Source organism: Equus quagga, chromosome 14, assembly GCF_021613505.1.
Source record: "Equus quagga isolate Etosha38 chromosome 14, UCLA_HA_Equagga_1.0, whole genome shotgun sequence".
NCBI classification, from domain to species: domain Eukaryota; kingdom Metazoa; phylum Chordata; class Mammalia; order Perissodactyla; family Equidae; genus Equus; species Equus quagga.
Window position 1 is genome coordinate 12,512,662 of NC_060280.1, and position 17,230 is coordinate 12,529,891.

General features: G+C 54.5%; 2 protein-coding genes across 5 annotated transcripts in view; one reads left to right on the top strand and one right to left on the bottom strand.

Annotated features, from left to right (window-relative positions):
* Positions 1-4,715, bottom strand: part of OTOG (otogelin) — a 94,204-nt gene extending 89,489 nt beyond the window's left edge. Inside the window, exons 1-3 of the mRNA XM_046685504.1 lie at positions 4,593-4,715; positions 3,890-3,967; positions 400-475 (exon numbers count right to left, since the gene is read on the bottom strand). Of these exons, the coding sequence (XP_046541460.1) occupies positions 400-475; positions 3,890-3,967; positions 4,593-4,715 (277 nt within the window). The remainder of the gene's footprint in view (positions 1-399; positions 476-3,889; positions 3,968-4,592) is intronic.
* A 2,721-nt stretch (positions 4,716-7,436) lies between these two features.
* USH1C (USH1 protein network component harmonin) overlaps positions 7,437-17,230 on the top strand; it is a 47,599-nt gene continuing 37,805 nt past the window's right edge. For all 4 annotated transcript variants that reach the window (XM_046638148.1, XM_046638149.1, XM_046638150.1 and 1 more), the window contains exon 1: positions 7,437-7,565. In XM_046638148.1, coding sequence (XP_046494104.1) covers positions 7,530-7,565 — 36 coding nt within the window. In that variant the 5' untranslated portion in view covers positions 7,437-7,529. The remainder of the gene's footprint in view (positions 7,566-17,230) is intronic.

Consider the following 17,230-nt stretch of genomic DNA (forward strand, 5'->3'; position numbering starts at 1 on the left):
ACACAGGACAGGGTGAGGGGAGAGGCCACAGACACAGGACAGGGTGAAGGGCAATGGCACAGAACATAGAAAGAGGCCACAGAAGCAGGGTGATGTGGAGGAGACGACAACCACTAAGCACGGAAGCACAGCATCACTGGGATCAGAGACTGTGAGTGAGGAAAGCCACAGGCCCACGGTCATCAGAACAGGACACTGGAGAGGAAGCTCTCCTCAGTCAGCAAGGGGAAAGCAGAGTGGAGTTGGAGGCCAAGGCTTGGGACAGTGGAAAGAGGCCTCGTGCAAAGAAAGGAGGTCACAGAGGCCCCGAGGGAAGCCCTGACCTGCCGTCACAGGCCTCTCGGTGGGCCAAGGCCCTCCCTCGCACAGCCCACAGGCCACAGGGAGGCAGCCACTTACAAGATGGTGCACATTTGGCCCGATGCAGCCGCCTTTCCCAGGAAGACATGGCCAACGAGTCCAGGGCTTCAGCCTCCTTTTAAAGACAGTAGGAAGAGAAGGCGATCAAGGGCTGACCTCAGGGAGGGCAACCTTCCTGGAGGTTACAGCCCTTCCTGTCCATCACCTGGATGGAGGGAGGCCCCCTCGCCCTCGGTGCCCCTCCACCTCCCCAGGCCCATCTCCGAGAGGTATGAAGAGGTATGGATTTTCAGGCCTGCCCGAGGCCCAAAGGAGTGAGGCTGGTTTTTACCCTCCAAAGTGGCATCTTGGTGGCCTGACCACACCCCCTCCCCTCCATGCTCCAATATCCCCCAGTCTCCCCACCTCCTCCCCTCCCTAGTAAACCTTTGTGTCCTCCACAGCCCCACACAAAACCCCCTTGTCTGGAGAACAAACACAGTTCCTCCTCGCCACAGAAACCGCATGGGGCAGAGCTAAGAAACAAAGGCAGCCCCTCACCCCAGGGCAAGGGAGCATCTCACCCCACCTGCCACCCAACCTTCCTTTGGGGCTCTTCCAACAGCAACAACAGTGCCTCACAGATCACTACCCACGGGCCTCAGAACTCAGCTCCACGTCAGGACGCTCCCTGACACCACAAATCTGAGGAGGACACAGGCAAAGCATAGCTCAGAAACCCTATTTTCCAGACCAGAAATCCCAATGCTTGGTCTCTCGAGATATAAGCCATCTGAAATTAGGGCTGTACTGGACATAACATGCATTCAGTCACCACTGCATGGCTAACTGACTAGGACACCTGGCCTCTCGGAACTCCTGCCTAATGTCACCTGGACTGGGGCCCTGGGCACAGCAGTCTCTCCCTCTCGGAGCCTCAGACTCCTCATTTGTACAACTAACCAGAACTCTGTGCCCGGCCCCGGCCAGACGCACAGAACAGGATGAAGTCCCTGCCCTCACAGAGCTCGTGTTCTCGTTCCCAGGGCCAAGAAGGCACAAACCACACTGAGCGTGTTTGCCTCATGTGTCTTCCTCCCCCTTGTCATCTCCACAGCCCCAGACTGAATCCCCAGCCTCCAGTGAAGAACTGGGAACATAGAAAGTATCCAGAACCTTTGGTCCCCGAGCCCAACCCCAATCGTTGCCCCTCCTTGCTGGCCAAGTCTCTCCACCTCATCTCCGGGCACTCGTCCCCTCCCTCTCACTGTCCTGCTGACCCCCTGAGAGGTCACTGGCCCCTCCTCGGCCAGGATTCTCATCCCACTTTGGCCGTGGTTCCTGGGCCCTCCTGGACTCTCCTGACGGTGCAGACCCCAGGAGTCAGGCTTCCACCCTGGTCATAAGCGATCTCATGGGGCCTCAAAGACCACAGGAAATGGGAAAGAGCAGCGGGGAAAATGGCCAACACCAACGTCCCACGGGCCCCAGAGAGCCCAGTTAAACTTGGTCTTTGTATCTCTTCACTCTGCACCTCCACCTCCAATGTGGCCTCTGAGGCTGTGGTTAGAGGGCAAGACGGCCTGATCTGCAGAATCGAGGCCACTTTCTGGAGAAAAGTTTAAATCCTGTCCAAACGCTTAGCTTCACCTTTATGCGATGAACCCCTCTGACAATCCAGTGAAGCCTACAGGCCCAGTCTCAGAATAATGTTTATAAATATATAAAATAAAGTGTAAGATGACAAAGGACATTGACTATATTGCACTAAGGTTATAAAAATATTTTGTAAAAACGTGTGACAATAATATTAGTACTTCTTTATTAACACATTAAATAACAAGATCTAAGCATCAGGTCCTATCACTGCCAGAATTCTGAAGCAGTGAACATAAAGGAGAGCGAGGGACATCAACGCCACCTGTAAGGTGATATGACAATATCTGTGATTTCTGTTGGGGACAGTTGCCAACACTGCTAATACTCTTATGGTTTGTAGCCTATAGCAATAAATGAAGGGAATGCTAAATTTCAGCTAGATTAAGATTCCTGTAAATAACAACGCATTTTTCCCCATCCAAGTTCGTGGACCCTGGGTCTACACCATCCATTCTCTGGGGAATGACTGAGCTCTGTGGGAGTGAGGCAGCATTGAAATGAAGGTCGGTGGGCTGCTGGTCTGGGACCTCCTCCCTTATCCATGAGGGCATTCCAGGCAGAAGCCTTTGAAGAGTCCCCGGGTTCACTTTCTAGCTAATGGCCTCAATCCCCTCAACTCCAGTTGCCTTAAAGTAGGGCCACTCCAACCCTTTATTTGTTCTAAGGAGTAATGTGAGAAACCTGCTGGGGTTGCCTGGTCCAGATGCTCCCCAAGGAAAAGGCGGGGGCCTACCCTGGAATCTAGCAAGGAAAGAAACCCGCCAGGGGAATGAGCTGCTTGGGTAAGGATCATTTCCTCCACTAAAATGCAGAGATCCCTGGAGTCCTGTGGGGCATTCATGGTGTGGGGAGACAAGCCAGCTCCACCTGCTCCCTGAGGGCCCTGGCACCTACCTCGATTTCCCCATCCATAAACAGAAGGATAACATTATCTTTCAACTCAAACCATACCTGATTGTGATTCTAAAACTTAGGGCCTGGAAAAGTGGGCAAACGAGAAATAAAAAACCCAGATAACTCACAGGTTAGAGAACGATTGCCCCCTCCCACCTTGGGACCTTCATATCTATTTCCAAAGGACAGGTATCTGGAACACATTGTTTTCTATTATGAATGATGCTCCCCAACCTGCTGGCACAAGGAGGTACCCAGAGCTAATCCCCAGGGCCAGGGCGCATGAGCTGAGGCTCAAGACAGTCTAGGGGACCAGCTGCAGGTGGGCTGGATTTGTAAGATGTCTGTGGTTATAGAAAGCAGACAAATGCAAGCCAGGGTTAGAAAGAGAACCTGAGTCTCCCGGTTCACAGACCAAAGACGTCTGGCAAAGGGGGAGAACAAGCTGCCACCTCTCCTGAGAGCATGGAGGAGCTCGCGGGGTGGGCAGTGGGGAATGGTCAAGACTCAGAGTACAGAGTTCGGGGCTCTGCTTCTCGACCAGCCTTTCCTTGCAAACCCCACCAGGTGGCCGAGGTTTTGTCTCTCCTCTCAGGGCAGCATTGCTGGGGCACTGCTGGGGAATGGAGAGGGGCCTCTGACAGGGTTTAGGGTTTTCCATGCCAGGCAGGGAAAAGAGAACTCCAGTCTCCCAAACCTTCACCTTCCTACTTTCACCCAGGGGAGGGGAGAGCTCAGCTGTCTCCTGATGGTGCCTTCATGCCCTCCTCCTCTAAAAAAAAAAAAAACTGAGCTGCCTGCAGGGCCCCAGGAAATTAGGAAAGTGGGAATGGAGGTGTCTTATGAATTTGCATACTTCAGACACCTACTAGGAACCTTGTGAATAGCTGCAGAGACAGCCATCCTGCAACCTCTAGAGCTCCCAGCCAGCCCCAGACCCAGACAGAAATAAGCTTCCATCCACCCAGTGAAGCCCCCTTCCCTGAGCCCCCCTTACCTGGCCTCCCATCACTGCTGTAGCATCCCCTACGGCAAGGATCGCCTCCTGATGGCTGTGGCTGGATGAGAAACAAGACTGGCATGGGCGAGGGCCTAGGAATGGGCCATGCCTCCCCACCTCTCCCAGACCCATCCACCCTCTGTGCTAACCCCTGGGGTCACCCACACCAGGAATAAAGATGGGAGCAGCGGGTGGGGAAGCCACAAGCTCCCACCTACTCACCTGGGATCCTGGTCTGGCTCAGGCTGCAGCTCTGCATTGCCCCGGGGTGTGGGTGCTGCGCCTGGGGAGGGGGTTACTCTTCACTCAAGCTATGGCTCCCTTTGTTGGGCCTCCCACACGGGTCCCCAACCTGCTGGGAAGCCTCTCCCACATCCCCAGGCATCCCCCCATTCTCTCTCACCACAGCCTTCTCAAATCCTTTCTCCCCCTCCCTGGCGACTCTTCTCCAGCAAGGGTCTCCCTCTTTCCTCCCACTCTCTGTGCCCCACTGTTGTGTAGTTCCCCACCTTGGGTCTCTTCCACCCATTGCCCTGGCTGTCGCTGGCCTCTCTTCCCTTCTCTGCTCCCTCTCTCCCCGACCCTCTCCCTGGCTGTCCCCCTGTCCTCCCTCAAACCTTCTCTCCTTCCTTCGTCTCTCGAACCTGCCCAGGCCCTTTCGCCTAAACGTTCCCTCAGGCCCTGGCCTCCCCTAGCCCACCCCTCTCTCACCGAGAGACTGGACCCGCAGAGACTGCCCTGCGGGCTCGGCCCGGACCTGCCAGACGCAAGCGAGCAGCAGGCAGAGCGCGGGCGCGGGGGCGCGCGGGGCTGGAGCCCCCATCGGGGCGGGGGGACTGGGAAGCCTGAGCGCGGGCAGGGATCGGAGTGCCTCTCCCGGCGAAGGCAGGGTCACACCTCCACCCGTTGGCCGCTGTTCCTCCAGCTCTCTAGCCCCAGGGTTCCCTCGGCCCCTCCTCCCGGGCGCTTGGCTCCTCCCCGACCTTGAGAAACAGGACTGCCCAGCTCATTACCATAATTTAGGCGCCTGACGGTGGCCCAGCCTTCGCCCTCCTTGGCCTGGGGCTGCCTCTCCCCAGGGAGGCTGGATTCAGATCACTCAACCCTAAGTCCCCTGGGGGAGCAGGGAGGCAGCGTGTGCAGCCTCCAACATCCCTTACTCCTCAGAGATCCACAGCTCAGGAACCTGGGTCCTGGAAGCCCCTTACACCAGAGCCCAAATGCTGGTGTGAGACTGGTCTTCTGTTCTCCTTTTACAGAGGTCCTGGGACATGCCACTGAGTGGTCAGTGGCCAGTAGCAGAACCAGGGCTCAGGCCTACAGAGTCCTAGCCTGTGCTCCCACACTCCCCACTACAGCCTCCTGGGTCCCCAAATCCCCACCCTGCTCCCAGCTGTGAGCCCCTCCAGGGATGGATCCTGCCTTAGTCTTCTGCATGTCCAGCACTAGCTCAGGCCCCAGCTCTACAAAGGCCGACTGAATGACAGCAGTGCCTCACACTCCCATATTATTGCTCCCATCAAAGCCAGTCTTCTGCAAAAATAGCTCTAATTTTGTGATCAGGTATGCTCTCTCTCCAGGAGGAACATTAAAATAGTGGAAATGGGGGCCTGAGAGCCTTGGTAGTCTTTGTATCATTCTCTTGGCCAACTGAGCGGTGGAACACCAACTAGATGCCGGGACTTGCTGCTGATGATGATGACAGTGGTCGTGGTGGTGATGATGGCCCCAGTAGATCCCTGGGCAGGGGTATAGATTTGGGATGCATGCATTCATTCATTTATTCATCCATTCAACAAATTTGTTGAGCACCTATTCCTCGCCACACACTATTCTGGAAATATAGTGGTAAATAACGCACACATAGCTATTCCCACACAGGGCATTTGAAGCCATGGGCATGGACGGAAAGGTGAAGGGAGAGCCAAGGGTGGAGACTTAAAGAACACTGGTTAAGGAACGGGTGGAGGCAGGGCCGTCTCAGAGGAAGCTGGAAAAGGAGCACTTGCAGGAGAGGAGAACCAGGACCCTGTGCTGTCCTCAAAACAAAGAGGGGAGCATTTTAAGAAGAATAGAGTCTGGGGGGGGGGGGAGGTCATATAAAGTAAGGACTCGCGTGCCAGTGGATGGCATTCCCCCTCGTAAGGCCAGTTGCGACTGTGTCTGGACTCTAAAAATTAAATAAACAGCCATACGACATAGTTATGAAATGTAGGGAATGAACAAAAAGAAGTTGGAGGGGAGTATATTTTATGTGTCTTTCCTGGACCCTTGACAATCCCACAAGTCTTTCCCTTTATCTCTGACTTAACTAGTTAGTACTAAGGTGAGAACATGGATAATATTTTAAGGTTTTTCTCAAGGAGGGATTTACATGTTAAACTAGACAATAATTTAGCCCAAATAAAAATAGTCTGCTGCATGACTTCCACTTTTCGGGGTGGGATGCAAAGGAGGGGGTCTTTAGGCGCCCCTGAAGTTACCCTGATTTGGGCTGCTGTTCATCTCCTGTCCCATGCCCCCGACATGGTGCCATCAGGTCAGGCCCCCACCCTGCGGCAAATCCAGGCAAAAGTTCCATATCTAGAGGTCCCCAGTCTCCCCATTCACACCTGGTTTATCGCCCCTCTTCTGGGCCCCCGATTTCCTCTCAGTCTGTCCCAGGCTTGGTTCATTGTCTGCACCCCAGCACTAGACCTAGGAGTTGAGCAAACCTTCGTTGAATTGAATCAAATGAACTAGATGGATCTGGGCCCTGGGTAAAGGTCAGCGGTAAATCAGGACGTCATTGCCAGGCCTTTCCATGCTTCAGTGAGTGAGAGAGAGTGTGTGTGTGTGTGTGTAGAGGGCACGTGGACTGGGGGAGGTTGGTTGAGGAAGGGCACTCCAAGCTGGCTCAGGCCTCTGCGGGCCACAGTAAGACCCAGCCCCGAGGAATTCACAGATTAAAGTGAGAAAGGCCCACGGAAGAGGCCATTTTGGAATGTACGCTGAAGGTGAAATGCGTGACAAGGGGTGACAGCCTCAGGCGGGCGAATGGGCCTCTATTTGTGTATCCAGAGAAAACTGACTAGATTAGCCCACCCCCTACCCACCGATGTGAGAGTCTCAGGACCTCTGTATTCCAGCCCCCGCAAAAAAGTCCCAAACGTCCTCCCCAAGCCTCCCCGAGATCCTCTCCCTCCGCCGCGTGTGTTTGGGGGCCATTCCAAGAGGCGAGCAAGCCTCGAGTCCAACCACCGCCACCGCCGCCGCCGCCACCACGTACACACACTCCAACCGGTTTGCTCCCGGGGCGTCCGTGGGAGGCAAGGAGGTTCAGGACAGGTGTCTCCTGCCTCCCAGCTACACCGCCCCCGTCCCCGCCCCCTCCAAGGCCCCGCCCCAGGTCCTGCCTCCGCCCGCCCCAGTCCCCCCATCACCCCCAGGCCCCGCCCCTGCCGCTCAAGGCACCGCTCCCGCCTCCTCCGCCTCCAAGGCCCCGCCTCCGCCCGCCCCAGGCCCCGCCCCATTTCTCCCAGGCCCCGCCCCGCCGCTCCCAAGTCCTGCTGGTCGCGGTCGCCGCTCCTGCCGGGTCCGGCAGCCAGGCACCCGAAGGAGGGAGTTGTGCAGCGACGCGGCGCGATCTGGCCCAGCCATGGACCGAAAGGTGGCCCGAGAATTCCGGCACAAGGTCAGAGCTGCTAGGGGCGCCCCAAGCGCCCCGGATGCTTCCCTTTTCCATCCGGGCCTAAGGGCTCTGGGTGGTCTGGGACACCACCCCTGCCTCCCCCCCGCTCCCCAACCAGCCCCCACGGTCGTTTGGTTGCCAGCAGGGATCCCCAGTTAAATAAGGGAGGAGCACTGAGACTCCAGGGATGGGAACTGCTAAACTGATCTCCTGCAAGTGTCCGTTCTCCTTCTGCCCTCTAGGGGCTGGCACTTCTCTGGGATTGGAATTCCTTCTAGCCTTGGCCTAAGACAGGACATTTCTCTGAGATGCCCCATAGTGGGCAAATACCACAGCTCCTAGTGCCCCCAGCTCAATTGGAGCATGTGAAGAGGGTCCTGGGCAGTGTCTGAGAGGTGAGGATTCCTAGGAAGGGGAACTGGGTGTCTCTCTCTGTCCTTTGACCTCAAAACACCAATTAGAAGCACTTCAGGGAGCCCCTGCCCTGCTGAAGGGCATTTCTTAGGGCCCAAGAAGCAGCTGAGGAAGTGGTGGTGGCCAGGGGCAGTGGGAGGAAGGGAGGAGCTACAGAGACTCAGCCAGATCCTTCAGGCAGAAAAACATCTCCCCTACTGTGGCCCATTGAGGGGCCTCACTGGGGGTCCAGGATCCTCAGAGACCACCACTGGAAGCTGCTGGATTTCACCCAGGGCATTTCCTGAACTGTTTCCAGAGCAAGCAAGTGCTGCTGAGGCCCTGAGCCCAGAAAGACCATTGCAGGAGACCCAGCAGACTCCCCACCAGGCTTTAGGATGCTTCAGAGCCCAAGGGTGAAGCCGGGGGTGTCTGGAACTACCCAGACGCTCTGCCTGAGGGGCAGGTGACTGTGTGCCCTGAGGCCCTCCCAGAGCCCAGAGGGGCAGTGCCTTTAGACCAAGCCAAACCCCTTCCCAGGCCTGAGAGGCAGAGCTCAGGTAGGCAAGGTTAGAGTGCTTACCCCCTCCCTCCCCACAGAGAGGCCCAGGGGAGCCGAGGACCCAGCCAATGTGGGGGCCACAGGGGCTAGGGGCCAGGGGCCAGGGGTCAATCATTCACTTCATAAACAGGTTTTGAGCACCCGTTCTGTGCCAGGCCCCATCTCTGCCCTCAGACTGCTGGTTGTGTGGGTGGGAAGCAGACCCTCCACTAATAATTACCCGTGGCTGGGTGCTGAGTGTTGGGATCAAAGTTTGGTGGGGGCACAAAGGGAACAGCTCACAGTGGCAGAAGCCTCCTAAAAACGAGGCCTTGGGCATCCCAGGGGTGAGAGCGAGCTGGAAGTTCAGCGGGAGTTTGGGGGGCTGGTGCATAGCCAGGAGAGCCTGGGACAGTGTTCACCAGCGCATCCTGTTGCGAAGGCTGTGAGGGGAGAAATTTCAGCCGCCAGGACGTTTGGTAAGTGTAGGTTTCAGGCACCTGCCATGAAGGAGCACAGCCTCCCGTCCCCCACCCCAGACTCAGGCTTCAGTTTCAGCTCCCTGCCCCTCAGCTGAAAGTAAAGTGGGCTCCTCTTTTATCTTCTCTTCCTGGTCTTCTACAACTACACTTTGCCTCTTTAGAGAGAATTTCCTCTGGGGTCCCCAGTGTCTGACTGGGTCCCTGAGTTAGCCCCTGTTCCTCTTCCACAGGCCCCACAGGCTCCAGAGCGCCTCAGGCTTGTGTGTTTCCACTGCCCTGCTCTTCCCCACCACAAGAGTCATTACCTATTAATGCCTGGTGTGTACAGGCGGGGCAGGCGCCGTGCTGGGCAAGGCTGGGGCTGGACTTTGTGCCCTGCTGCTTCAGAGACAGCAGCCACCTTTCCTCCCAGGTTGGAGATCATCTGGGAACTGAGGAGAGAGGATGAAGCCACAGAGGATAGAGATGGGGGCACACAGACATACTGGGTGAAATTTGCAGCTTGCTATTAATTGCTTTCTAAATGTCTCTTCCTTAGTATTTCAGAGCAAGTTTACCCCTTGGGAATGGCTTGTAATCTAAATCCTTAGTTATGAGAGGTAGCATTAAAGGTAGTGTATTGTCAGGGAAAGTGCTGTGTGACCTTGAGCCAGTTATTAACATCTCTGTACCTCAGTTCTCTAATTGTTAAGTGAAGATAATAATATTTACCTAGTTAGGTTATTGTGAGTGTCGGTTGAGATTTACATGTGTGTAGGGAGCTTAAATAGACCTGGGCACTTAGTGAGTCCTCAACAAATGTCCACTGTTCTTGTCTATTATCTGAAGTTAGGCAGAACTGGGGCCCAATCTCAACCCCGTCACTCACTGCCAGTCAGACCTTGGGCAAGCCACTTAATCTCTCTGAGCTCTAGTTTCCTCAGCTGTGAGATGAGGTTCGTAGTGCCTCCTTACAGGACAGTTAGGATTAAATAGGAATTCAGGTGCTGGCTGCTCTGGGCCTACAGTCACCAGTTGGTCAGTGGCCACACTGTCCCAGCTGATGCCTGCAGAGCATCCTGTTGGACGAGCCAGCAGGCTCCAGGCTGCCGAGTAGAGTCTATTCCTCTGGGCTTGTGTGGTTTCCTCAAGGACGTCAGCAGCACTCGCGTGCTCTTCCGGTCACAGCTTTGGGCCCAGGGTCCTGAGGCGAGGGGAGGGGGCGTCTTCCCTGGAGAACCGACTTTTCCGAGGAAGGCGGCTCCTCTGTCACTGCCCCTGTGTGTTGTAGGAACTGGGTTACTCATTTGCTCAGAGTCTTTATTGCCTGTTCAGCAGTCATGCATTTATGGGGACTGTAGTGTCTCTTGCCCCAGGACAGGCATGTGGGTGGGGGGATAAATAAGAAGGTCAGAAAGAGCCCCTGCCTTTTAGGGATTTGCTAACCATTCATTCATGCATGCATGCATGTACACCTGCAATAAATACTGCCTGAGCTCCCAATACATGCCAGATAGTACTCTAACCACTAAGTAACAAAACAAAATCCCTGCCCTTGAAAGAGAGCAATGAGGAAGACAGACAGTTGACAAATAAACCAATAAAAGTGTCATATAATACCAAATAGTGATAAATGCTGTGAAAAAAAATAAACAGGATGAGGAGATGGAGAGTAACCAAGGGAGTCAGGAAGGCCTCTCTGAAGAGGTGATACTTGAGCAGAGACCTGGGAGAAGTGAGGGAAGGAGCTGTGGGGATCTATGTGGGAGAACATTCCAAGAAGAGGGAACAGCCAGTGCAAAGGCCCTGAGGCAAGTGTATGCTTCCCTTCTTTAGGAACAGCAACTAGGACAGTATTTCTGAGAGGAATTATGGAATGAAGAGTAGTGGGAGGTGGATTAGAGGGGGTTGGGGGCCTGGCAGGCTATGGTCAGGACTTGGAGTCTTGTTCTAAGTGTAATGAGAAGCCAGCAGGGGAGTGACATGACTGATTTACATTTAAAAGGGATTGCTCTGACTAGGGCCAAGAGTGGAAGGGGGACCCCCGACTAGGAGGCTCCTGCAGCCTCAGCCAGAGGTGGGGGCTTGGACTAGGGTGAGGAGTGGTCAGACCCAGGATCCATGTAAAGGGAGCCCTGGCGGGCTTTGCCAATGGGTTGGCTGTGGGTGAGGAGAGAGGGGCATCGGGGGGGGAGTCTTCATTTCGGGAGGAGGAGCAGATTGGTGGGGACAGAGCAGGAGATGCTGGAAACGAAGGGTCCCATTCTGGGTGTTGTGGAGTTTGAGTTTGAGATGCCTTTGGGGCCTGTAAGTGGAGAGGTGGCTGAGAAGGCCAGTAGCTGTAGGAGTCTGTGGACCGGGGAGGTCTGCGCTGGAGATCAGCCTCAGTGAGTCCTTGGGGCATACATGGTCGTTCCAACCCCGAGACTGGTGAGGTCACTTCAGGAGACAGTGCAGAGGGAGAGAAGACCTGGGACAGAGACTGTGGCACCCCGGACTTTGAGGAGAAGGCACAGCAGGTGAGCAGGAGAAGGAGGGTGTGATTGGCTCGGCCAAGTGCTCTGTCAAATGCTGCCAACTAGTTGGCAGGACACGAGTCTCTTGAAAAGGTGAAGGGTAATAAAACAGGAGTTGAATAAACCCGTACTGTCTGGGATGCACGCTGGGAAGACCTCGGAGGAAGCGTGGCTGCATCCATTCCCCCACCAGCACTTCTGGAGGGCCCCCTCTCTGCCAGCTGTTGAGATTACAGAGTTTGTTTTCATTTACTCTTACTTAGTTTTATTTAACATACACTTAGAACTTACTGTTTGCCAGGCTCTGTTCTAAGCATTTAACAGTTATTAACTCATGAATAATAAAAAGCAATTATTAATCCCTCATAGAAGGATGGTATGAAATAGGTACTTTTGTCCTCATTTTACAGATGGAAACTGAGGCACAGAGAGGTACAGACCCAGAAGAGGAAGGGGCTTGTTGACCTCGCCCTCCACACTCCCCCCAGCCTGTGTCTGGGCCTCACACAGATTACTGAGGAGACAGGAGAGTAAAGAGAGAAAGGACACAAGCTTAGTGAGTCCTGTGGCAGGGGTGGGACAAAGTGGTGTCCTGTGTGCAGAGAGTGACAGGACAGGCTTTGGGGGGAGCTGAGGAAAAGCTTGACCAAGGACAGCCAACACTGAGCCATCTTAAAGTGGGAGGGAGAGCTCACAGAGAGGAAATGCTGCTGGCACCACCACGGCCCCACCGGCTAGGGTCCTGGCAGGAAGCCGGTGGCTCATCCAGCCAGGAAACTGAAGAGCGTTTTATGAGGGGCAGGGACACAGGAGCTGACAAGGCGTGGTAACAGCCTGGGAGCAGCAGCAGGAAGCCAGGTGCTCCTGCAGGGGCAAGGGGAGAGGGGCTCCCCAGGAGAGGAAGAGCCACAGCTGCAGAGAGAGGCCCAGACCTGCCACAGGGCAGGCATCAGAACCCCGTCCCCTTTCTCCTCATGCCCGCTCCCTGCTGGGGTGAACACAGTAGGAAGCAAGGGCAGGGAGCCCTGGCAGAGCTTCCTGGCATGCAGGGCAAGTGCAGAGGCTGGGGAGCCAGTCTGCAGGCACAGAGGACGAGATCCAGCACGCATTTTGGAGCCCTGGTCACTGTCGTGTGTACTTTACATATATTCACTCATTTAATCCCCACAACAGCCCGAGGAGAGTGGAATTACATGCATTATTTAATTATTCTTGCTCTCTTTCTCCCTCTTTGGCTGGGTGCACACATGGAGTTGAATTTGCTTGAGCTGAATGTTGTGTGCTTCCCCTGTGCGGCTGTTCTGAAGGGCCAGTCCACATGGAGGAGCTGGGAGAGAAGGCTCGAGGGGGCCCAAGGCCAAACCCAGAATTTGCCTCCAGTGCCCCCAAAAAGGGGCCTGAACCCCACTCCACCTGAGCACAGAGCACATAGCACAGAGCCAGCGGAGCATGAGCTGGAGAGCGCTGATGCTGATGGAGGGGACCAGACTCGAGGTGGGCGAGGATGGGGGGGTTGATGTGATAAAGAGCCTCCCTCCAACAGTTATTTGTAGATGATGGCCTTCTTTAGGGTGTCTGTGCCCATATCAAGAGGGATCCAAGACAAGGAAAATCTTTCCAAAGGTAGTTGGAGAAAGAAGACATGGTGTCTTGCACACAGGAGGTGCTCGATAAATGTGTATTAGACAAATGCAGACAAAAAGTTGTATCTGGTAGCTGGATGCCATGTGTTAGTTTGAAAAAAAAAGCAGGGGTTTTGGAACCAGCAGGCATGTTGGAGTCAGCTCTGCCACTTCTCTGAGCCTCTATTTCCTCGTCTGTCAAACGGGGATAATAACACCCTTCCTCCTCAGAGGGTCAGTGGGAGGTTGAAGATAATATTGTAAAGGTCCTCTGGCGTGGTGGACGGTCAGTCAGCACAGTCGGGCCCAAATGAGGGAGCTGGACAAGAAGGGCCTCAACCGGGCAGGCAAGTGAGGAGTCTCTGGGCTGGGCATTGTCAGGAAAGACTCTAGATGGGGGGCTCGGGCTTCCCTTAAATGAAGGCAGGGATCAGGATGGGGGAGGAAGGGCAGTGTGTCTTGAGTGGGTCTGGAAGCTACTCTTTTGTGATGAGCTGGAAGTGATCTGAGAGGAGACAGGTGCAGGAGGCTGCAGCGGGTGCGTGCTGAGGAGCGATGGGAGGTGATGACCCTGGACTGGGCCAAGGGGATGGAAGGAAGGCTCTAGACTAGAGCAGCTGGGGTTCATTCATCTTTCAGCAGACACCACTGAGCGCCGTACTCCGGCGTGCCTGGCACGGTGCTGTCGAAGACCTATGCACGCCAGGCGTCTTCCAGGTGCCTGAGCTCAGGGTCTTGGCAGAATGGTGGAGCGCGCCCTGGAGCAGGGCCTCCCGGAGCTGAGCCTTGGGCTGGGGCCGGGCAGACCTTCCCAGAGGGTTTGCTTGAACTTGGAGTCCAAGGAGGAGGGGATACCGTGTAAGTTTTTTAAATATTTAAAGAGTGAAATTCGAATTACCGTGGTGATGTTTACTGCATGTTCAGGCTTCCAGAGAAACTCCCTTCTTCCTCAGTTGTCTTTCTCGGCACCTTTTGAAGCCCAGAGGGTGAGATGTCAGTGTGTTTCCACTTGGGTGTGGTCCGAGAACAAAGCAGTGCTGTTGTCAGTGAGTCTCTTTGGAGACATTTCTGGGCGGGGGGGCGGTGGGATGGTCAGGATCGTGACATGACCTCCATTTCGATTCATCACTTAGATTCGTTCCTAAAGGCCATTCCACGTAAACCGGGTGCTTTCCCAGCTGTCGTGGTACATAGATAATTTTTAATTTATTTAATTAATTAATTTATTTTTTTAAGATTATATTCTCTTCAGAAGATATTGTTTATTTTTTATTTATTTATTTTTAAGATTTTATGTTTTCCTTTTTCTCCCCAAATCCCCCCGGTACATAGCTGTATATTCTTCGTTGTGGGTCCTTCTAGTTGTGGCATGTGGGACACTGCCTCAGCGTGGTTTGATGAGCAGTGCCATGTCTGCGCCCAGGATTCGAACCGATGAAACACTGGTCCGCCTGTAGCGGAGTGCGAGAACTTAACCACTGGGCCACGGGGCCAGCCCCTAGATAATTTTTTAAATGGGCAAGTTGGATTATGGAGGGAGACGGGACATTCGGAGTGAGGATGGGGAGGTGCCAGTGTGTTGGGGGAAGGGCCTGCTCAGCTGTAGCCTGAAGCCCACTTAGGAAATGACGGAGATGACCCTGGAGAAGCGGGTCAGGGCAGAACTGGATTTGAGGGACCTGACTGGTGAGAGGGGGTGGAGGTCGGGCTAAGGAGCTGAACTTTGCGGCTGCCTCAGACAGAGATGGGAGGACGAGATTTCTGGGTGGGGCGTCTGGATGCAGCCATCAGCATTGCAGGGCTGCCTACAGCCCCCGGGAGTCTGGGTCCCAGGAACGGGCTCTTTCCCACAAGGATCATTTCCAGGTGATCTGTGCCGGGCAAGAATCCTAGGGCAAAAAATGGAATCCTAGACTCTGCTGTTGGAAATTGCCTGAATCTTCCACTCCCACTTCCACCCAATGCCCAAACGCTGTCTACCGAGGACGCTCCATCACTTCTTACACCTAATGATGCAGCGGGAGGCATTTCTGCAGGGAGCGGTGGGAGAGGGCGTCAGTCCTAAGGCCTCAGCCAGTGAGAGGCTCCCTCTCAGATCCATTTCTTAGTGTCACCAGGAAGCCCTTTGGTCAGGGCGTCCACACTCCAACAAAAGCAGATAGGATTTTACGCTCCCCTCCGAGAGCAGAACATCAGAGAGTCATTTGAAAGATGTCTGCTTCCTCACTCATTATGGATGGAGCCAAAGGGGTTTTCTTAACAGTGTGGAGGAGAGAGATGGGGGTTCGAGATAAGGAAGATCTTCTTGAGAGCAAAGGGTTTGAAATTTCTACCTAAAGAGGCCCTGGAGTTTTTTTCTGGAAGACTTGGGTCAGACACTCAGTGGTACATCAGGAGCAACGTGGACTCTGGAATCAGATAGGCTGAGGTTCAAATCTTAGCTCTGTTTCTTATTTGCTGTAGGACCTTGGGTGAGTTGATTAACCTCTCTGATCTTCAGTTTCTTCATCTGCAAAATAGTGGGAGAACATTTGTGAGATAAACCAATGGAAGAAAGCCCAGGAGCAGCTCCTAGGGCCGTCCCGTGGGGCTTCATGGGGACTCTGCAAACATGTATGTCCCTTCCCCTTCTGTGCCTCTGATTCCCTCCTCCCATCTGATGTGGACGGGCATACCAGAAGCCCGGAGATGGACAAGGTCACTGCCTACTTACTTATTGACCACTTGCTGTGTGTTAGGCACAAGGTATTTAGAACAAAACAGACCTCATCCTTCCCCTCATAGGGTTTTCTGTCTGGTGAAAGAGACAAACCAATCCATGAAAAAGCAAGCTTTTAGTTTCAAATTGTGATTGTTGTAAGGAAGGAACTGGAACACCTCAGGGGGATGGGAGTGGGTTGTGTTTGGCTGGGTGAACAGAGACGACCTCCCTGGGAAGGAGGCCAGCCATGCAGGGAAGTGGGGAGGCAATCCAGGCAGAGGGCACAGCATATGCCAAGGCCCTGAGGCTGGAGCCAGTGTGGCCCATGGGAGGCACTGTTAGGGAGCCCGTGTAGGCAGGAAGAGTGGCAGGAGGTGAAGTTCCGCTTTGATGAGTCAAAGGAAGGAATTTGGATTTGAGTTTCGTTTTAAATACAATGAGAAACTGTTGAGCAAGTGACATGATTAAATTTATAAGGATATTTCTTGTCCCTGATCCTAGGGGAGTTCAGAATTTGTCTCTGCTCAGACTCCTCCACCATAGCCAAATGTGGGCAACCCAGGCCTGTCTCGGTGAGGTCCACCCCTTCTCCTACAGGCCCAGGCAGAGAGGTCCTCATGGAGATGCACTTTCAGAGGTGCCCGCATACGTGGTATTGCGAGAGCCCGGGCTGCCACCCTAAGATTTAGGACCACCTCCTCAAGCAGGTGCTTCTGTCCTCATCTTCTGGCTGGCTGGGAGCCCCTTGCCTGGAGGAGAGGGGCAGTGATGTAGGAGAAAGCAGGAGGGCCCTTCTTGGAGCAGGTGGGGTGAACTCCTCTAGTAGCTGAAGCCCGACCGTGAGTCAGTGGAGGGCAAGCCTCCTGGGTTGTTCTCATCTTCAATGAGATGCTCAACCTGATTTGAGAGGGAAAGGGGATACTGCCTGGTGGAGGCAAGAAATCTGCGTCCTGTACCCCCTGCTCAGGCCAGAAATCCCAAGGCCAGGGCCCTGCATGTCCTCTCTGAATTGGGAAGACAGACTTCCCCCAGCCTTCCAGAACCCTTGAGACACCCACAGGAGAAGAGCAGGCTGCTCCAGCCCTCCTCTGAGGACCAGTCAGGTGGGGGCTTGCAGCTTCCAGTAGCAGCTTCTCACTATGGGGAGCTGAGGCCCTGGACCGTGCTGTTGGGCCTGAAGGCTGGAGGGGAGAGGGACCCAGTGATCCCTGGAGCCTCCACCTTGCCCTCTTACTCAGTCTTGAGCTGAAGAGAGAGCCAAGGATGCGATGTGTAGAGAGTCACACTGAGCTGTCCCAGCGAGTGGAATCTGGGACTCCTGGCCCACCACCTCCCCTGGGGTTGAGGTGCTAATGAAACAGCTCCTGTCCCTGACCTTGAAGTCCCAGCCATTGACGTCAGCAAAGTTGAAATGATGTAACCTGACTCTCCCCC